Genomic DNA, 22,763 nt, shown 5'->3' on the forward strand with positions numbered 1-22,763 from the left:
CGGAAAGGTATTGAGAAGCTCTACAACCCTATCTAATTACTTTTGACTTAAAACACATTGAACTAAAATCCATAATTCATAAAAGAAGTCTAAAACACCACTTTGCCCATTTTACCCTTTGACTCCAAAGCTCAAACGAAACTCTTGATCACATATTCAACATTACCCACATTCAAATGGGTCTAAACCTCTCTTTCCTAAAGCACAAAGCCTTATGATATTTGATCTTCGGGTCACTGTCCCGAATTATGAAACGACTCGAAACAAGGTGTTACAAATTAACTTAGTCTTTTGTGTTAGTCATATTTTATCTCTGGTAAGAGTATGATGATCTACTCCTAGTACTTATATCATAAAATAATATATATATCTTAACGCATAGAGAATCGTACTTCGTTCACATATCATATTTTATCAAATATGTTCTTAACACATATTCCTAGTAATAAGCATATAGCTCAAATATAAACTCTTTAGAATATTTTAATACTTTAATTATTACTTGTATTAAAATCATGTTCATGAAAGAGACTATGCACTCACATGATAAAAAATGGGTGACAGGCGATTTCGGCAGTGCTTCGCTTCGTACTATGAAAATACCTAGACGCATAAAGTACTAAGCCTTAGTCTAGTTTCATAATCCTGGTGACCATAATAATTATAGTCTAGATTCCTCACTAATCCCAATGTCTACATCAAGATATATCAACAGGACAGTTGGGAAGGAGGATCATTTCGGCGTGTAGCCTTTCTAAAATCCAACAACCAATCCAACGTGACCATTCTAGACACCTCTCCCGTAAGTAGATCAATCAGTATATTAGCATGAAATTACTGATAAATATTATTTGTAGGTTCATAATAACGAATTATGCCTATAAACATAAGTTACACTGAAAACAAAAGAGTGTAGCTTAACTTATATAGATTTTAAGTGAAAACGGGAAAATATTTCGGCCCGGGTATTCTTTCTTGTTGGACTCCTAAATGCGCTAGAGGCCCGCAAGAATACTCAAAAACCTAAAAAAAAAAAAGCAGGATCTTAAGAATGGAAATAAATTGAGGGAGTTTTGGTGAATTGGTGAGGAAGAAATGGAATTTTCGTAAGCAATTTATAGGAAAACAAGGGGGCGCACCGCACACCAGACCCACACACGCCGCGTACATCTGGTGTGTTGGCTCCTCTGCCACCCTGCCACGTGTCCATCACTCGTTAGTCCGCTTCCTTTCTTTTAGAACTTCGCCATGTGTCGTCTTGTTGTGGCGCCACGTGTTGCAACCGTGTGGTGCCACGTCACTACGTCTCTTGAAGTATTAGGTGGCGGACCATGCCACGTGTCGCCTCTAGAATGTAGCGCATTTCCATATTTTCAAAATGTCGTAAATTCCTCATATGACCTCTGTTTTTGACGTTCTTTTTATCCTCGGAAAGCTCTCGACGAGATCTACAACTTTCATTTGAATTGTGTTGGCTAATTTTGACTTTATTTTTAAAGCTATATTTTAAACAAGCTTAGATTGTTAAAGTCTGTTTAAAATTCATAATTCTCTCATACGATATCCGTTCCCGACTGTCTTTATATTGATGGAATCATATAGACGAGATCTTCAACTCTCGTTTAGATTGTTTTCTTAACAATCAACAGATCTCTACTTTGGTTTCTGAGTCGAATATTGTTGCTCCGAAACTTCGAAAAAATCATAACTTCCTCTTACAAAGTCAGATTTAGACGTTCTATATATGTACAATCTCGGTTTAACGACTTCTATGATTTTTTTTTAGATCATTAAGGTTAAAAAGTAATTTATCAAAGATTCACTTTTTACAATACGTAGAGCCGTGTTGGTTTAATCGCGAAACTTCGAAGAAGCATAACTTCTTCAGACGAAGACAGATTTCAGCATTCTTTATATGTACATAATCCTTGTCACATATACTATAACTTTTGTTAAGATTATTTTTCCTAAATAATATTCTATCAAAAAGTCATTTTTAACGCTTATTATCTCTAATTTAACTAGCCCGTATCTGCGGGCGTTATAGATTTTCATCACATAAAGAATTGATGGATTATGAGTTACGTGTGTAAGGAGGTGTTTTATTTAGCTTCTAACTTTGTCCAAAAAAAACAAATTTGATATGTTTCATAATGCTTCAAAACCACTGGACCCGATCAAAACTTAGGACTTAGTCCATAGAAATCCCTCATTCGGTCGGCTATGAAAATTTCAAGGACTGGGAACAAAATCAAGCTTCTCCATTTTGCCCTTCTCTTTCTCCATCTGATGCTGCTTCTGTCCACCTTCTTTCTCCAGGAGAACTGAAAAGGAAAAAAAGGTGTGCGTTTCTCATCACACGATTCTCTCTTTTAGAACAATAACAGATATGGCATCCCTTTCTCCGATCGAACTGACATCCGTCTCCGACTGAACTAGCATCCTTCTCCAGTTAATATATGTTGGTCTTTTTCCGCCATGCTACATATTTGCGAGCATATCACCATCCTTTCTCCGATTGAACTAGGGAAACCATGTCATCACCATCGTCAACCACTATGACCATGAATTTTGGTACTCAGTTAAATAGTTTCTCATATTTTGTATTTAGGTCATACATATGATGATTTATGGACAAATAAAAAGTTGAGAACAACATTTACCCAACCAATATTCTTAATCTAGGGTTAATGTGTAACGACCCGCACTTTCCCGTTCCATCATCGATGTTATTTTTCCGTTATGTTTCTTCATTAAGTTACTTTTGGCAAGGTCAAAGTTAACTTTTAGGGTCCCAAGTGCAAGAAAATTATACTTGATCATATACATCGGTCATGGGGTCATTTCCTCACACTTTAGGGGCCTAGAATGAAAGTTGGCTCATATTTAAACACCACTAAACCCTAAATCCGGGAATCATTCCATATTGCATCCATCTAAACCTAAATTATAGACTCTATACCCCTTTAAAGTGAGTTCTAATAATTGGTTTCCATACTTAAAGATTTGGTGAAGATCTAAGAGGTGGTGTAGTGATTTTGGGTGCTTCTAAGTGGTGATATTTTCTTGTAGAGATCAAAACCTCTTCATTGCTTCTTCTCCTAGAAATTCATCACATTTCCAGAGGTATAATCTACTCATCCATGCTTGTTTCTTTCCTATCTTGAATTCTTGTTGTATTGTTGTGGTGGTGACCATGTTCATGCATTCAAAGTAGTGTTGTGGACATGTTAGGGATGTTTTGGATACCAAAATTCTTACCAGCATGTATGAGACCCATCTAGATGTTCTTAGAACCACCTTTATAGTCGAAATCCTCATATGGATGGTCAAAACTGAATTGGAACACCACAGGTCGTAAATCTCGAAGATGCTTCTCGCGTAAGCACGGCGCGCCTGATGAACAGTTTCATCCACTTTTTCCTTTAATGTCATTTCTGATCTAGGTCTTCATGTCCTATTGTAGGGTGTTGTTTGCTTGATTTTAGGGTGACTTCCTCTGTTCCAAACTCATTTCTTTTGTACTAGAGGTGACTCATTTCTTGTGGTTGTACAAGTACATGTATAGGAAATTTCCTGCTCTAGTGCATATGTATGGTCTAATTAATTGTATGGGGTTTTATAATATAAGGTTATGTGATGTTTACAATATGATTTTGTGAAGTAACACAAAAACAAATGATTTAGGAAAGCTTTTGTATGGTAGAATCCTTTAAATGGTCATTTTTTGCATAAAAAAAGTGTTAGGATCATGCTAGTGGTGAGGATTATTTATGATGTTATGCATCCTATGATTCTGTTTTGTCATGTTTAAATGAAACTTGGAAATGCATGCTAGAAAGTTTGTTGATAAAATGTGTATCACTGTACATGCTTAAATATGAATTTACGTGGCAATTTTGAGTATATACTTTTATAGTATGACATGTGATGTAATATGCCTTGAAATAATAATTAAAATACAAGCATGATTACATAATGTTAATAGTGAGGTGTATGTATGACCCATGCAAGTGAATTAATTAATTATAAAATTAATTAAAATAAAGGGGAATACATATAGTGGGGGTAAAAGGCTAGAAACCTACTTATGTGTTTGCCCTATTAGATGTCGCGGTGGAAGGATATCGTTGGAGGAAAAGAGCTTAAGCCAAGTCGATGTTGACTGGTTTTCTACATAACCATTTGGAAACATGGTTCTGGTGCACCAATTGTTGTGTGTGAATTAAGTCCTTATTACCGGTTGATGCCGGTTAAGCCGGTCATTTTGTGTTTTACGGGATTTTTAGAAAAATGAAATTACTTACGTGACAATTACCCTCTTCCACCCTCATTTATGAAGAAACCTCATTTACGAACGAATATCAGTTAGGGCTCTATTCTCTTTATTCTCACAATCCGGTATTGATCAATGCCTCATTACTCACCCTTCTTTTCTCTCAAAACATCACTATGATTCAATGGAGGAAAATCAAGCTTTTCCAAAAGTCGATGTACACTATAGTGGTACTTTTGTGCCTAATCCATTAGTGTATTTTGCTTTAGAAGTACAACGACTGAATGAAGATGCAAACGAGTTTGTTTTCTCCGATTTCATCAAAAATGTTGAGAAGCTTATCGATTTTCAGTGCTACCATCTGTATTTTAGTATACCATAAGTGAGATTGAGTGAGGGGCTCCAAACACTACAAAATGAATGTGACTACTCTGAGTTTCTTGAGGTTTCAAATGCTAACAGACATGTGGATGTGTATATTGACCACGATAATGAACTTATATTTGAGTGGATTCAGAAAGAAGAATCAGACAATAAAGAACTTGTGTATTCAGAAGAAGATGTCGACTCTGTTTTGGCAGATGATGAGAACTGTGAACATGAATAGGATGAATATGTTACATCAAGCAAAAGAATCTTCAAAAGAACCTATAATGATAAGTTTTTGAACAAGTTATTTCCAGTAGTTGTTGCAGATGAAGATGAAGAAGGCAATAAACTTCCAACTGTCTACCCTAGGCATGATGCTACTCAGGAATGGAGGAAGATGAAGCCTGAACTAGGTATGAGATTCTCTTCTCCTGCTGAACTTAAGTCATCTCTCGGTAACTATGCAGTTGCACATGGATATGACTTGTATTATGAGAAGAATTACAAGGATAGGTTGCTTGTAAAGTGTTGTAAAGGAAAATGACCACAATGCCCTTTTAGACTGTGGGCTTCCTGGATGAAAAATGAGCAAATATTTCAAATAAAGTCCCTTAGAGAAGACCATAGTTTCTCAAGGGCATTCAAACTTGGGTCAATTGTTACCTATAAGTGGATAGGGAAATAGTTTGTGACTGATATTTTGGAGTCCCCTAAAATAAGTCTGAGGAAGATGAAAGCTATCATATCCAAGTTATTCAACATAAATGTTACTGTTCGACAATGTAGGAATGCAAAAAGATTTGCATTGTGTGAAATTGAGGGTGATTTGAAGGATCGTTATTCCAAGCTGTGGGAATATGGAGCTGAAATTAAAAGGGCTAACCCAGGATCTCATGTTGAAGTGTATGTACAGCCTCAAAGTAATTCTATTGTGGTGTTTGAAAGGTTTTATGTGAGTTTTAAAGGAGTGGTTGATGGCTAGTTAAATGGGTGTAGGAAGGTTATTGGGATATATGGATGTTTTCTGAAAGGCATATGTAAAGGGGAGCTCCTCTCAACAGTAGGCAGGGATGGCAACAATAACATATACCCAATAGCCTGGGAAGTAGTAAATGTTGAGAACAAGAGTACATGGAAGTGGTTCATGGAAAATATAATGGAAGACATAGATGAAGGGGGAAATGGTAATGGAATCACATTGATGTCAGATGGGCACAAGGTACATATACACTTCTTGTTCTAAATTTGGATTCTCAGTCACACGTTCATCAATCCATTCCCAATACTAACACTTCTTACCTGGTTTCTTCGAAATCAAATATAAATATGGTAAGAAGCTCAAAATCTTTATTTATTAGAAGGAAAATCAAAAGTACAGAGGGAAATCAAGATCGACATACCAGAGAATTGGGGCAAACTTTGAACTTTTTGTTAGGGTTGTCTTTAGTCTTGGATGTGCATATTCGAACTGGGAGTCAACACTAACAAAGCTCCTATTTCTTTGCGATGGAACCAGATGAACTGGGAGTCGACATCTTCTTCTTCGATTTTGGGTATGGATTCGAAAGTTTTTTTGATTGAAGCTAAGGCTAGGCATCGTATTATAATTAATGGAACTCAGAGATGATCCACGTAGGAGTGTTTTCTTTTAATGAGTGTCCACATAGGCAGCCATGTCAGCAAATATGGCATCAACCGGTAATAAGGACTTAATTTACACACAACATCAAGTTCAAGGGTAAAATGTGGACAAAAAAACAAGTTAGGGACTAAATGTGTACAAAACCAATAATATGTTACCCTTTTAAGTCATTGTCCCTTTTGTAAACTTTGAATTTTAATGAGTTGATTTTGAAAGTTTTGAAATAATTAATGTTTGTGATATTTTCTAAATAATAAACTAAGACTTCCATTGCTATAATCTGTTAAATGATGTTTTAAAAAAAATAGGTGAAAAATCACGGTGTTACATAATGTGTTGATGATTTGTGTGTATTTGATTTGATTTTCACTTTTCGATTCATCAAGATAAACAGAGTAATGTTTTCATTCTTTCCTATTAGAGATTCATTAGTATATTAGTTGTTTGAAGTATGATATGCATATCATTATGCAAGCCTGAATCATGTTCTTGACAGTTTTGCCCTTACATTGAAGTGATTCTTGTTGCTATTTTGAAGTGTCAATGTATTTCTTTCATTGAAATTCTTTGTACCTATCCATGATGTTATAAAGGAAGTATTATAAAAAATGTTGTTTGAGGATAATATAGTCATTTTATACAGTCGGTCAGATGCAAAATCAAACAACAAGTTTCAATCAGAAGTTAACTCAGAACTTCTAACTCAATCAGCTCTAACCCAATTAACAACTACCAAAAGATCCCTAAACCCAAATCATCTTCTTTCTCATATTTCTAAGTGGGTAGACGACTAGATGTTATTCTTGGTGCCTCGACCAATCGGTTTCAATCCAACACAAAAATAAGGTAATTTAGAAAATCTTCCTCACAAAAAAAGTGATACTTTGAATATAAAACTTCACTTATGGATTTTGGTATTTTGTAGGTTGAAAAAAATATAAGACTTCTTTTTTACCTTTTAATTTATATTTCTTTAATGAACTCCTATGAGGTGGTAGTAATGAGAAAGCAAAAGATCCTATTGAGAGATACAGTTTCACATGATTGATGCCAAACCTATTAAAAGAAATGCTACACGAATCAATCTTTGTAAAATTTAATATAAAATCTTGAAACGATTTCAAATGATTTTGCTTTATCTTATAAGGGTTATAAATCATATCATATCTTATTAAAACTATAGTTATTGAAGAGGGGAACTTTTATATTGTCTTTGATTGATATCTACTCATACCATTTGACATTTGTTAAGAACATAGTATGTTTATTGCATCCTAGAAAGCTTATCTATATAAAAGAGTTGACAATGGTGTACTTTGATTTTTACAGTTTCAAAATCAATGTGTCTAAAAATTAAATTTTAAGTTTTGAATATAAGTTTTATAATCATATATCATACATTAACTATTTATAAATTTTTAATCGAATACATAAAAATGTTGATAGATCAATTTAGACCCACCTTGCCTGACCCATTAATAAACCACCGAGCCTCCCTTTTGTCACATATAATTTAAATCTAGTGAACCCTAAAAAGTAAAAAGGGCATAAACTGAAAGATTCATGTCCTATAGCATCCATCTTTTGAGTTAAAAAATTACTGAATTTTTTAAGTGAACCAAACACGAAAGCATAAACTAAAAGATTTAGACGAATTTTTTTGGCCAATCATATATCTCTTTAAGTTAAAGAAAATATTCAATCGTCATGTGGGTATGCTCTATATCATAGGATCATGATCCTTTTTTTCATTAAAAAATAGTAGATTATAAATTTGCTCTTATGTTTTCCTAAAATCTCTATGTCCATTTCAAATAAATCTCATGTCCATTTCAAATTTTAATGGGATACTAGATCTGACTCGATCAAATTCAGATTGTTTGATATTATAATTAAAAGCATTTGATTCGGTCATATAGTCTCTGATAAGATGTTAACTCTGACTCAATCATATCTGACTTAATCAACAAATATCAAACAACTTTTAAGTTTGCATTTCTTTGCAGATATAATATTTTACTAATACAAAATGACTTCAAATTTTTAATTGAACTTGCATTTTTAAGTAAATCACAATAATAATATCCTCAATAAAATGCAAACTTAAGGGCAACATCAGAATAATTTTAAACTTTTAACTGAACTTAAGATATTAGGTAAAAGACTATGGGGTAATTACTAATCTAGCCAAATTAAGGGGGTAATTAACAATATTTAGCCAAAAATTAGCAAATGGCCAAAAATAGCCCACGAAACCGTAGGTTTCGAGATTCGTCTACTGTTTCGCCATTTCGTCTACTGTTTCGTTTTTTGTATAATTTTTTTTTCATTTTTGACATTCAAAACCGTAGGTTTTTTAAAACCTAAGGTTTCCTCTCGAAACCGATGGTTTCCCAAACCGTAGGCTACGGTTTTCGCAAAAAAAGCTACATTTTTTTTTGGGAGGGGTTTTATCTACTATTTTGGGGGTTTTATCTACTATTTTGGCCAAAAAACTACGGTTTTAATTTTTAATTTTTAATTTTTAATTTTTTAATTTTTTTAATTATTTTTTTTGTAATATAGAGTATAAAAAAGAGTGTTTATAATATGTACAATAACTTTAACAATTATTTTGTTTAAATTTTAACAATTATTTGGTTTGAATTATTTTGTTTTAATTTTAACAGTAGTCAACTCTGACGAAAAAAGTAGACTACTTTTTGGGTAAAGTTGACTACTTTGTTGCTAAATTTGACTACTTTTTTGTTAAACTTGACTACTTTTTCGTTAAAGTTGACTACTGTTTTCAACCTATCTTATATATATTATTTTATATTTTTGGAAAGTTTATTCTCTCTAGCTTCTTTATCCTCAAAATTAAGATAATGAGTTGTAACGAGTATTTTGTATTGCTCATTATGGATGGAAGATGGGAGTTTATTAATTCCCAATTATCATATGTTTGGCCACTGGGATACAATCCGAGAATGTTTTATTTAGGTGTTGAATTTTACGAAAACACAACGTTCACCGAATTTGTTCAGTTGGTCAAGTGCAAGATGGGTCTTCCCGAAGAATCAAAAGTTAGTTTGGCCTATCAACATCCAGAACAACTCTATTATTGTGGTATTGTTGATGATCGTGATATTAGAAAGCTGATGAAGGTAATAAATGGCGTTGGAGATAAATATGTGTCTGTGTATGTGGTGGTTGAAGAAGGCGTTTGGCCGAACGAAATGGATGATAGAGGAAAGGCATATGCAGCAAATTTATCAAGTGGAAAAGGGAGCAACAACCCAATAGGTAATTTTAAAAGTCCAAGTAAAAGTCAATATCATAGTGTTGCTGAAAATGTAAATGTAGTGCCAGAACCGATTATGTATGTTACACCGGAGAATTATAAGTATATCGGTGATAATGATGTTGGTGCATATGTTAATGATGTTGGTGTAAATGATTCATTTGACAAAAAAAAGCAGTAGCCGTGGTGAATAAGGTTGGTAATGAATCTGGAAAACAGGAAGTTCCGTTTTTGCATGATGGTGAACTAAAAGGATATGGCGAGTTTGCGGATTGTGACAAGTTGGATATATCCGGCCTAGATAGTGATTCTAACGGAGAAGAATTAGATGACGAATCTAAGCTTATTTATTCAGATACCATGTTTCATGGTATGCCCCCTTTGCCTTCGTGTCCTGTAAACGCTTATGTGAACATTCCATGTCAGAGGGTGGATATAAGTGAAGAGATTAAGGTTTTAGACATTTTTGATGACAAAGAGTTGCTCAAGCTTGCAATCGGAAGACAATGCATGGAACAAGGTAAGCATTATAAGACTACCAGATCGAGCAAAGGAAGGTTCGAGGTTGTTTGTTTGGTTAAAAATTGTTCATGGATGGTTAGGGCAAGGGGAATCCAATCGACTACTGCTTTCCAAGTCACAAAAGTTGTTGACCAACACACATGTTGTGCAACAAATTTGGAGTCTAATCATCGACAATCAAAGAAAAAGGTACTCGGCCACTTTATCGCTGAAGTATTGGCCGGAGACTATAATAGAGTTTATCGGGGCAATGAAATTGTTAGGGACATCAATTCGAAATTTCCAATCAATATCTCATACCAACAGGCATGGCGTGCAAAACAGTATGCGTTGTTGATGTTAAGAGGTACCAAAGAGGATTCATTCACCAAACTACCAGCGTATCTGCACAACTTGGTCAAGCACAATCCAGGAACTGTTACTCAGATAAGAGTAGACGATGATGATCGGTTTGAGTTCGTGTTTATCGCGTTGGGTTGCTCGGTAAGCAGTGTTAATTTTTATAACAAATATAACATATGAATCCTAATTGGTATTTGTTAATGCAATGAAAAATAATTGTAGGTAGGAGCGTTCATCAAGTATTGTAGGCCGACCCTAATAATTGATGGTGGTCACCTAAAAGGTGAATTCAAAGGCACGATGTTGCTCGCAGTGACAATGGACGGTCAAAACCAAATCATGCATGTTGCTTATGCCATTTGCAAAAGTGAATGTACTGAGACGTGGTCCTGGTTCCTTCGAAAGCTACGTGAATGTATAGGCAACTTGGAAGACCTTACAATCATATCTGATAGGGCTCCATCCATAGCGATGTCAATTGCAAATATATTTCCTCACGCCTATCATGGAATATGTGGTATCCATTTGTATTTCAACATTTCAGCAAAATTTGGAAGCAGCGATACAATGCATACATTATTTTGGGAGACATGCAAAGCCTATACCATTAAAAAATTTGATAATGGGATGAAAAAAATAAAAAATGTAAATATTCGTGTATGGGAATACCTACAAAACATCAATCCAGAAAGATGGGTCAGGGCACATTTTCCTGAGAATCGGTATTTTCTTATGACATCAAATAGTGCGGAGTCGATAAATTCAATGTCACGATTTGCAAGAAAGATGCCTATATTGATGTTGATTGAGTATTTTCGTGCAACAATGCAACAATGGAGTTTTCAAAAACGTAATGTTGCAGGTACTAATATTTTATATACATTGTTGATTGAGTATTTTCTTAACTCGTGTAGTAATAATTTTATGAAAAAAATATGTCTATTTTTTTTAGCTGAAACTAAAACAACACTCACCCAATGGGCTGAAACGATTATACAACCAAATAAGAATGCTTGTAATAATTGGATGGTGTACCCTATCTCAAATAGCAGATTTGAAGTGAAAAGCTCTAACCACAAAAGTGTCATTGTTGATTTCCAACAAAGAACCTGTACATGTAGGCGGTGGCAAATAGATGGCTTACCTTGTGGCCATGTTATAAAAGTGCTGTCAATGAACCGTTACGAAGATTGTTCGGAATTCAGTTTAAAAGCTTACTTTACAGAAACATTGAGGAAAACTTACGAGTAGTCTGTAAACCCCTTACCAAGTCCATCTGAGTGAGAGATCACCGATGATGTGATGACCGTGAAGCCACCCATAATGGAGAGACGTCAGCCGATTAGGCCAAGAATCACTGGACATATTTCGTCGCAAGGTGAGCGTCTCATACGACAAGAATGTTCTACATGCGGTCAATTTGGACACACTAGGAACGATTGTATGGGTAGGGGATCGGGGAGCGGATCTGGGGGGAGGAAAAAATCTACACAAAAGGGCATAATGACTGATGAGTTTGCATCCGGGAGCGGGTCACAGAACGAAAGCGTGTACCCTACTTTTGATTTCAATAGTACATTTGATTTGAATTGTCCTTAGATTAATGTAGGAAAGCAATGAATTCCCGTATTTGTAATTTGTATTGCTTGTATTAAAAAGCACTTCTGAGATTATTAATTAAATCTAGTTCTCCACTTATTAACTCCTTTATTCCATGAAAAATAAAACACAAACATAAAACATTATAGAAATCGAGATACACCCTTACGAAACATTACATAAGACATTTCACATAAAAGAGCCTTCTACATGAAATATTTGTTATTTTTAAGTAGGATCCATGCATCCTCATACTCGAAGTCACTTCCCTCGTGCTCCAAAATGTAATGATCTTTAACCATTTCTAAAAGATCTTCGTCGTTGTTTGGATAACGATACCTGTTTTTAAGATGATGATACCATTGATTAAACCATGTGATTTTTTCATTTAAATCCATCCACTTATTAAAAATATCTTCTTGTGTTCGGTGTTTTCCTTCTCCCAACGAGAGGTTAAACATGGCTGTTATGCGGGTCCATTCATCACCTTCTAAGCAATCAGGGTTAACCATGGTTACATCATCGTAAATGTTCATCCAACAACGTGTTACCACCATTACCTCTCTTATCGTCCATGGATGTGGAGTATTGGACGGAGCAACTGCGTTGGAAGAAGTTGGTTGATTGGAGGCCATTTTTTTAAGTTTTTTGTTAGTTTGTTATAATTTTATAGGAGTACTTAAATAAGAAAAAAGAATAACATACAATTAGGTGGATTCCCATAAGTACTGTTTGAAACTACATTATGAAACCGTAGTCAAATAATGTCAAAGAGTAGTCCGATTGTCAGATACCTTACACGGAGATACTATTTGAAACGACAAATATACGGTTCGAAAAGACAATACATTATGCAGGCTACAAAGTAGTAGTCAAACTCTATGAAACCGTAGTCATATAATGTCAAAGAGTAGTCCGATTGTCAGATACCTTACACGGAGATACTGTTTGAAACGACAAATATATTGTTCGAAAAGACAATACATTATGCAGGCTACAAAGTAGTAGTCGAAGTCTATGAAACCGTAGTCATATAATGTCAAAGAGTAGTCCGATTGTCAAATACCTTACACGGAGATACTGTTTGAAACGACAAATATATTGTTCGAAAAGACAATACATTATGCAGGCTACAAAGTAGTAGTCAAAGTCTATGAAACCGTAATCATATAATGTCAAAGAGTAGTCCGATTGCCAGATACCTTACACGGAGATACTGTTTGAAACGACAAATATACTGTTCGAAAAGACAATACATTATGCAGGCTACAAAGTAGTAGTCAAAGTCTATGAAACCGTAATCATATAATGTCAAAGAGTATTCTGATTGTCAGATACCTTACACGGAGATACTGTTTGAAACGACAAATATACTGTTCGAAAAGACAATACATTATGCAGGCTACAAAGTAGTAGTCAAAGTCTATGAAATCGTAATCATATAATGTCAAAGAGTAGTCCGATTGTCAGATACCTTACACGAAGATACTGTTTGAAACGACAAATATACTGTTCGAAAAGACAATACATTATTGACCTTGCCTTTGCAGCTCCTACTTATTTATGTGTCCGCATGTGGAAAGCCCCTAACCCGCACAACCTTATGCACACTAAGTAATTGCTAATTGTCTCTTACAATTGTTTCGAAATGAGTTTCTCCAACACTGACCATGAAGAAAGCTTCAACAACTTGCATGTTTACCTTCATAACCTAAGGCGAACCAACCCGCATACTTACACTCACATCAAAACGGATTTGATGGATCGTTTCCAATCTTGTTTTGTGGCTATTGGATGGGTGGTATAATTCTTTTCCAAATCCGTTTTGTGTCTTTACATTTGATAATGTTTGTACATTAAAGTAATTGGTGTGCACTATTAAAAATTACATGTCCATGCATTCGTGCATTGTTTCTTGCTTGTCCTCTACATAGGTACCGTCCCTCTTAGAGGGGACTACCTAAAAACAATGTTTGTAGCTGTTGCTAAAGATGGGAACAATCTGACTTTCCCTATAGCGTTTGGTATGGCGGTTGAAAATAATGTGGTAAATTCTACCTGGTTCCTGATGAGGTTAAAAGAATGTCTCGGAGATGGTAGGGAAATAGCGTTAATATCCAATATGTACGATGGCGTTAGCTCTTGCGTAGATAATGTTTTCAGTGATTCTTATCGTGGTTACACTTGTAACAGCGTGCACAACTATTTACGCACAAGAGTAGGCTCCGGGAGATCATTGGAAACTTTGTTCTGGATAACATTAAAATCCTACACGTGGTCAACTTTTGCACAAATTTTTTCTAGATTAAGCATTGATGCTCGTGAAGTGCTTACGAATATCGGTCGTCCGAAATGGGCAAGAGCCTATTTCCCTAACATTCGTTCGAATGTACTCAACATGGAAGTTCCTCAATAATTTTCAGTAGTATCGCACAATCATTGTAATGTACCGATAATAGCGCTTATCGAGGGAATTCGTGAGTACATGCAAAATACTTTTGTTGAACGAAGTATAATTACAGGTATATTTTTGGATGAAATATAAAAGAATTAAATAGGTTGTACAACAACCTTTTGTAACCATATTTAATTTTCAGGGAGTTTGACTGGTGTATTAACACCGTATGCTGAAATGCTGGTTCAAAGAAGGATGCAAAAGTCTGTTCGTTGGCAAGCAACACATATCCCCCAACAGATATCCTCTCCCATGCCGACATATGTGTATGAAGTGTTTGATTTAAAAACAACTTGTGTTGTTGACCTTAAAGCTTATACTTGTTCATGTGGAAAATGGAGCAGTCTCGGTATAGCATGTGGTCATGCCATCACAGCAGCAAGTGATTCAGACATACATGACATTGTTAATTTGGTTCAAGTATATTACCATGCCGATGTATATCAGCTCATCTACCAGACACAAACCGTTCATGCAGTTCCCCCACCAGCTGAATGGGAAATCCCAGACCCTTTGATGGTTGTTTTATTGCCGATGTAATTTTTATTCCCATTAAATAATGATGCTTGTAATATATTTGTCCTTGTCTATGTAATATATTTGCTGTTGAGTTTGTAATATATTTGTCATTGTCTATGTAATATATTTGCTGTTGAGTTTGTAATATATTTTTCAATATATTATGTTTGTAATATAGTTGACAATGTGTTTGTAATAAGTTTGAAATACATTATGTTTGTAATCAACAAAATTGAACATAACATAAAAGTAAAGGAAATTACAATTAGAATTAAACATAAAATTGTTAAAGGAACGTCTCACCACCTATTACATAGTTAAATTGGTTTCCACAGATTAGGAAACTGTTTGGGATACAAGTTTTGTTCACGGTCGATAAAATCCCCTCTAAGTCTAACAACATCTAATAGACGATCCCGTTCTGCTTGAAGCTTTTGAAACTCCGTATTTGCATTTCGAATCCACTTCTTAGCTTCCTTGATATTTTTTGTAGTTTCAGCAATCCATTTTTCTTTTTCAATTACTTGATCTGCTAGGTCGTTTGCACGTTGGTTGAGTTTGCGACTAATTTTAGAGTCCCTTTCGTTGGCTTCTTCAGCGGCCTTCATAGCATGGAAAATGTCGTCAGACATGTAATCTGGGAGTGGGAAATCTGGGCCTTTAGGAATTGGGTTTGTATCGGAACAAACATAGCAGTATTCGTCTTCGCAATGCCAAACACCGAAGTCAGATGAATTCATTTTCAATTTTAGAATGTTGTAGTGTATCATGTATAAGTTCTATGTTAGTTGCATATTAATAGTTTGAGATCAAAAATCACTATTGGATAAGACAACATGTAAAGTATTAGTCAAATGCGACTAGACAGTAGTCAAAAGCTATAACACAGTAGTCAAACTACAATCATGTGTCAGAAAAAAACATAACATTACTGATAAAAACGTAAAGTAGTAGTCAAATACACTTAACATAAAAATTATATGAACTTAGAATTACTAATAAACATAACATAATTCTGAAAGGAAATTAGAATTACAAATAAACATAATATTACTGGTAAACATAACTAGTAATAAAATTAGTCTAAGTAATTAGTAACGTGCAAATGGTGGTACGACGACCATCTTCTCAGTTAGTATTTCCCAATGCAGAAGAATTGGAATAGGATTAATCGTCTCCGCTTGGAATGCATGTCGATACACCGCAGAAGTCAACCTATAATTAACCAATTGTTGTTTCTCTTCAACTGTAAGCCTGCTTAATGATGTTATACCATGTTCACAGGGTATGCCGCATTTTTGCCATTTGCCACAAGTACAAATACCACGTTCAACTTGTACCGTTTGTATGGTTAAATTACAACGCACTTCAAATTTGTCACTACCAATATGTGTAACCTCATAACCATTAGATTGGTTCATTCTCCGTTCAAACATGTGTTGTGCATAAGGGGTAAGTTCACCATGCATTCCACCTGTGTAATTAATTTACTTAAAATTAAAAAGAGGATAGAGTAACGGAAAAGAAAGAAAACAATTATTTATTACCTCCAAATTCAGCTCGTTACGCGTACACCATTTGTATTGACTGATGGACCAGTTCAATGATTGTCGTTATTGGTAACTCGTGCGTGTTTGATCTAAGCCAACTCAATCCAATCGGAATGCTAATGTATTTAACATTGAAACGGACTTTAGGAAAAAAGGCTCGAGCCCATTTTGCCATTGGGATATTGTCAAGCCAGTCAAGATCATACCCATTAACCTCATTTTTTAAATTGTTTAAACAAACGTAAAATTCAGACAAGCTATAAGTTTTGCATGTCTTCCAGAACAACTGTTCGACAACGATACTTCCTGTGGAAGCCCAAACTTTATCGGCTATATTTTTACAACAATACCCATGATAGGAATCTGGGTATACTTGCATAATGGCGTAGTCTATCGAGTCAGACATATGGCTTATGAAACCAACTTCAGTAGTGTCACCTAAGCATTCTTTCAACCTTCTCATGAACCAAGTCCAAGCCTCGTCACAGTCAACGCTTCCCAAAGCGAATGCTATGATCAGGGGTTCATGATTACCGTCCAAAGCATGAGCAAGATACATTGTTGTTATGTTGGTCCCAATAAGGGGTACATGAGCAACAAATAGTGTTGGTATCATGGATGTGAGAAAGGTAGTAATCTGTAAGAAACGATGGCAACATTACACAAATGTGAACTTGAAATAAATAATAACATAATATAGAGGAGGAGTTACCACGCATTTTAATGCGAAAAAACAAAATTGAAACCTGTCTCTCATGTCTTTCTTAATGATTGTGAAAGAGTTACGATTTGTTCTTTGAAGATTATGAAAGAGTATCGGTAGGTTGGAAATGCTTTGTTTGTATATCTCATTAAATCCACTCATTATGAGAATTGGTATGTTTCAATGAATTTGGTCGAGGCTATATAAAGGGATTTCATTTCAAATAGAATTCGGTCAGAAACGTTGCACGGAAATAATGTTTGAAGCGAAAAATCTACTGTTGGAAAAGACTATACATTATGCAGTGTGCCAAACAGTAGTCAAAGACTATGAAACCGTAGTCTAACAATGTGAAGGAGTTGATTTTATATAGGGATTAAAGCGACCATCAATGCCTCTGGTATTACATAGGGATTAGAAGGTAGCGTTATCTACAATGGAAATTATATTTATTAAACGAACATCTGACAACCTATTACATAGGGATTAAAACGACCGGCAATGGCTCTGGTATTTCCCATTCAGATGGAGGGGGAACAACATTCACATTTCTAGTCTGGTATGTAGTTCGAAACACATCACCCCGATAATATATTTGAACCATATCGGCTAATTTTGTGTTGTTTGTATAACGTGCTGCGGCAAGAGCATGACCACGTGCTATACCAAGATTGCGCCATTTCCCACAAGAACATGTGTGTCGATTCAGATCCACAACACATGTACGTTTGAAATCAAAAACTTGGAAAATATCCGAAGGTAACATAGACGGGATCTCAGGTGGGATTTTTGTTGCTTTCCATTGCCGAGACTTTTGCATCCTCCTTTGAAGGACCATCTCTGCGTAAGGTGTGAATACGGTGCTCAACATTCCTGAAAAATCAAAGGATAATAAATTACCGGCATTTAAGTGATTTATAAAAAGTTCCTATATTACCTCCCATGACACAGCGTTCTGCAAATGTCTGTTGGATGTACGTCACAATCGCATCAATTAACGTTATCATCGGTACATTGCGTTGACTAACCGATAACACCATTAGGAATTCTGGAATTTTAATGTTTAGTACATTCCAACGTATATTAGGGAAATAGGCCCGTGCCCATTTCATATGTCCGATGTTGTGAAGAACTTCCTATGCACCATGACTTAACTTAGAAAATGTTTGTTTAAAGTCTTGCGTGCTATATGCTTTGCATACACGGAAGAACAAGTAGTCTAAATTTCTGCTTTGACCAATTCTTAATTGGCAATAATTCAAAACATTGTTAGACGAATAACCATGGTAAGCATCAGGGAATACTTGACCAATGCAAGAAGCAATGGTAACGCCCATGTTGGTTATGAGCGCAACTTCCGTACCCGCTCCGATAGCATCCTTCAACCTCATAAGGAACCAAGTGCAGGAGTTAACACTATTTGCCACCCCGACACCAAATGCTATTGGCGTAGTATTGTTGTTTCCATCAATAGCAACTACTACGAACATTGTATTAAGATACTCTCCTCTGATACGGACACTACTTATGAAGATGACCGGAAACATGCATCCTATAAATGCGTTGATCTATTTCAAATTTTATATAACATAATTATTAGTTTTTAGACTAATCTAAATTGGTTTAGCAAAATAATAAACAAATCGATACTACATTACCACACATCGAATAGCAACAAAACATAGTTCGAACCGATCCATAACATCGGTTTTGATGTATGTGTAACTGTGGGGATTTGCACGCTGAATGTTGTGGAGGTAAACATGCAAGTTGGTAAAGCTGTCTTCATAGTCATTGTATGAGAAACTCATGTTTAATGTTAGGGCGGTGAACAGGAACGTTTGTAAAATATATCAATAACTATGATTTAAATTATTTCAAAACCTTTTTATAGAATCGAAGCAGTATTCGAAAACTAAAGTAGTAGTCAAATGGTGGTAGACAGTAGTCAATACCTATAACACAGTAGTCAAGCTACAATCTTGTGTCAGAAATTAACAGTTAGATTAGACAACACATAAACCAGTAGTCAACTGCAAGTGGACAGTAGTCAATACGTACAACACAGTAGTCAACCTACAATCCTGTGTCCGAAATTCACTGTTCGATAAGACAACACGTAAAATAGTAGTCAAATGCTAAAAGGTAATAGTCCAAACCTATAAGACAGTAGTCAAGCTACAATCATGTGTCCGAATATGTAGCTTAATGGCACTATATAAATGAAGATATTTACCTGGCCACACTAATAAAAATTCCATCTCAGTAACCAATGAAAATGGCAAATTGCAGTTGTGGGGCTCAAGGTATTATAAGGACATCAGGGACTTCAAACAACCCTGGACGGCTATTTTACGCTTGTCCTAAAGAGGTATTTGCGTTATCACTTAATTATATATATATATATATATATATATATATATTGTTATTTATGATTGAATATTTAGAGAATACACATAATGTTTTTGATATTTATTTATCAGCCACCACAGTCTGGGTTTATTTGTTGGCTGGATGAAGCGAAAGACAATAATTCGTTGATAGTCGCTAACTTAGCTCGATCAAAGAAGAAGCTTCAAAGCATAGTACTACACTTAAAGATAGTGTTACTTTGTAGTTGGATTTTCTTTTTTGGTGTTGTTGTGTATAAGTTGTAGTCTAAATCTCGATTATGCAGGCTGTATGTACCACTAAGTAGTAGAAGTACGTAAGATGTAGTAATGTATGTTTTTAATTGTAATGGTTTGTGTTTCCATGCATGAGAATTTGTTGTCTTAATTTTCTATATTGCTTGTGTATTATACATGTTGTAATATATATTTATTCTTAATTCATTCGACTATACAACACATGTTGTTTACAAATAAAAAAGTCAAAAATAGAAGACATAACTATTTCGTTGAGTATTTGATAAAACAAAGTTGACATTAACATAATTAGATTACTAAACATAAGTAAACCAGGAACTATTACAGATTTTGCAGCTCCTAACCAACCACTAATAAAAAAACATAGTTGCAGATATACTACCTTAAAATTAAAAATGAAAGACATACTTGGACATATACTACATTTATATTACTACAACAAGCAAGAACATTATTAAAATACTACTCATCTTCTTCCCACATTGGAAACTCATACGAATACTATTTTTTCATAGCAATGACTTCTTTTTTTTTCTCCAAATAGTACTCACGAAGTGCTAATTCACTCTTAAGATTTCGCAAATTTTCTTCACTGGAACGGATCGAACTTTCGGTAGATTGGATTTCTTGTCTGGTACTTATAATCCAATTCTTTTTACGATCAATGTCATCACAATAGATGTCTAGAAGGTCTCTTTGGAGACGATAATCTTTAAAAGCCTTATCCACTTCAGCTTCTCTTTGTAACAACAATTTTTTCACTTCCTCATCCATCTTCTCTCCTACTATAGGAGGATCAACGTTGGGAGGGGGATTGGTTGACACGTTATGAGAACTTGTCCCCAAAGGAGGCTTATTGTTGGACGTTGATGGCCAATTAAATTTTGCCAAGATCCTTTCTATAAAATACCAAAGTAAATTATTTTACACAAATTTGTCTTTTCTATACTACTTGTATACAAAAAATAGTATTGTACTTTAAAAATGGTGTGATAATAACATATTTTATAACAAACCCGAAACTACCAAAACACAATGTTATTTTATCAATACAGTATAATACAAAGTATCTACATATTATACACATAAAACTTCTTCAAATAGATAGTACATTGCTATTGTATCATAAGATACATACAAGGGGATACAATCGTTACAAATACGTTTAAACAAATTTTTTTTAAGAAAATAAAAATATATATAAAACCATACATTTTAGGAAACCTACGATTTTTTTTTCCAAAAAAAAATCATAAGATACATACAAGGGGATACAAATGTTTATTGGCTATTAAATTTTTTTTAATAAAAAAATTAAAAAAAAATACGGTTTTTTTGTGAAACCTACGGTGTACAAGTGTTTACTGCACAGTTTGTGCAGTAAATACTTCTACACCGTAGGTTTCTAAAAAACCTGCGGTTTCCCTTTTTTTTTTATAAAAAAAATATACCACAACAAAATACATCAAATTCTTATTCTATTAATACCATTTTTTAAAAAAAAACGAAAAAAAAATAACGTCAGTACGGTTTCATATGAAACCTACGGTGTACAAGTCGACACTGCACAAACAGTGCATTGGGCACTTGTACACCGTAGGTTTCATATGAAACCTACGGTTTTATATTTTTTTTTTCAATTTTTTTCAAAAAAAAATTTATCCCCATAAACAAAACCTACTCTTAATCACAAACACGGTAAAATTTTTAAGAAAAGTAGACAAACCTGATTGTTTTTCGGGTGCTCCATTGAGAGAAAAACGTAGTCAAACAAAAGAAAACAATAGAAAAATGACCTAATCTGAAAAAAAATTCATTATATACTTTGGGCTAATGGGTCACGAAAAAGTAAACGGCCCCTTGAAACAGTAGCCCATTAGGGGAAAAGAGTAGTCAACGGGCGTTGAACGTAGTCATCCCCTATTGACCGTAGTCAACCGAAAGTTGACTACTTTTTTGTGGGCTATTTTTGGCTAAGTGAGTTTTTTTGGCTATTTTTTTATAAGTAATTAGAAAAAATGGCTAGTTTTGTATTTTCCCCAAAGACTATATGCATAATCTACTCATTAAACTTTATCATATTGTTTGATACGAATGTGCATTTAAATTTTTTTATCTTTTAGAAGATTTTTCTTTGGTTATTTCTTTGGACAACTATAATATTTGATTTTTAATCAACGAGATTCATAAAATCTATAACCAAATAGTAACATATACTTAAAACAGTATAGAATATCACCTACTACGATATTAACGGACCCCATAAACAAAACGGATGTCATCGATTGAAATTAAGCTCGAAATATCTCGGTTTCATAATACTATAATATTAGGTGGGGGTAGTGGGGTGACGTGGAGGAGAATGACATGTCAGCAAAAGAAGGGCCTAGAGATGAAGATCTTGTTTAGGGACAACACAACCCACAAAATCACGCGTGGTAAGTTGGGGTTCATTATTTCCTTTAGTTGCATTCCCACTTCAAGTCATTATTAATAAAAAAATGTGTTACTCAAACTAATATATTTTACATTTATTTATAAGAGTACCACAATTTATTGTTTATAATTTAATGTGGTTTCAAGAGTATATATATTAAATAGACGTGGAGTTTGATGATAATTGATAATGGTAATGTCATTCTATGGACACCCCTTTGATTTTGAGAAAAAAAAAATTTAAGCATATTTTTACAATAGGACATCTTAAATTTTATATTGACACTTTTATATTTATTAGATATACATCAAGTCTCTAAACCTTAAGTTAATAAATCGTGTATATATATATATATATATATATATATATATATATATATATATATATATATATATATATATATATATATATATATATA

General features: G+C 34.4%; 3 protein-coding genes across 3 annotated transcripts; 1 reads left to right on the plus strand and 2 right to left on the minus strand.

Annotated features, from left to right (window-relative positions):
- Nucleotides 1-9,328: 9,328 nt before the first annotated feature.
- Nucleotides 9,329-11,685, plus strand: LOC145163468 (uncharacterized). Its single transcript, XM_079082306.1, has 6 exons — nt 9,329-9,572; nt 9,633-9,695; nt 9,746-10,281; nt 10,399-10,575; nt 10,657-11,296; nt 11,387-11,685. The coding sequence occupies exons 1-6, from the start codon at nt 9,329-9,331 to the stop codon at nt 11,683-11,685; spliced, it is 1,959 nt and encodes a 652-aa protein (XP_078938432.1).
- A 4,413-nt stretch (nt 11,686-16,098) lies between these two features.
- Nucleotides 16,099-17,116, minus strand: LOC145163469 (uncharacterized). Its single transcript, XM_079082307.1, has 2 exons — nt 16,657-17,116; nt 16,099-16,481 (listed from the first exon to the last, which is right to left on the minus strand). The coding sequence occupies exons 1-2, from the start codon at nt 17,114-17,116 to the stop codon at nt 16,099-16,101; spliced, it is 843 nt and encodes a 280-aa protein (XP_078938433.1).
- A 619-nt stretch (nt 17,117-17,735) lies between these two features.
- Nucleotides 17,736-19,071, minus strand: LOC145163470 (uncharacterized). The gene is made up of 4 exons (XM_079082308.1): nt 18,919-19,071; nt 18,463-18,828; nt 18,198-18,396; nt 17,736-18,133 (listed from the first exon to the last, which is right to left on the minus strand). The coding sequence occupies exons 1-4, from the start codon at nt 19,069-19,071 to the stop codon at nt 17,736-17,738; spliced, it is 1,116 nt and encodes a 371-aa protein (XP_078938434.1).
- Between the last annotated feature and the right edge of the window lie 3,692 nt (nt 19,072-22,763).

The sequence above is a fragment of the Lactuca virosa genome, chromosome 3, assembly GCF_052849685.1.
Source record: "Lactuca virosa cultivar CGN04683 chromosome 3, Lactuca_virosa_CGN04683_v6, whole genome shotgun sequence".
NCBI lineage: Eukaryota > Viridiplantae > Streptophyta > Magnoliopsida > Asterales > Asteraceae > Lactuca > Lactuca virosa.

Bases quoted from the DNA above. Each gene is read 5' to 3' on its own strand.
- LOC145163470 (XM_079082308.1), bottom strand. From the start codon at position 19,071: ATGAGTTTCTCATACAATGACTATGAAGACAGCTTTACCAACTTGCAT. The intron at 18,829-18,918 runs GTAATGTAGTAT...AATTTGAAATAG, and splicing joins TTGTTGCTATTCGATGTGTG to ATCAACGCATTTATAGGATG. The intron at 18,397-18,462 runs GTATGCAAAGCA...CATGGTGCATAG, and splicing joins TAGACTACTTGTTCTTCCGT to GAAGTTCTTCACAACATCGG.
- LOC145163468 (XM_079082306.1), top strand. From the start codon at position 9,329: ATGGGTCTTCCCGAAGAATCAAAAGTTAGTTTGGCCTATCAACATCCA. The intron at 9,696-9,745 runs GTGCATATGTTA...GACAAAAAAAAG, and splicing joins TATCGGTGATAATGATGTTG to CAGTAGCCGTGGTGAATAAG. The intron at 11,297-11,386 runs GTACTAATATTT...TATTTTTTTTAG, and splicing joins TCAAAAACGTAATGTTGCAG to CTGAAACTAAAACAACACTC.
- LOC145163469 (XM_079082307.1), bottom strand. From the start codon at position 17,116: ATGTATCTTGCTCATGCTTTGGACGGTAATCATGAACCCCTGATCATA. The intron at 16,482-16,656 runs GTTGGCTTAGAT...TTAATTACACAG, and splicing joins TAGCATTCCGATTGGATTGA to GTGGAATGCATGGTGAACTT.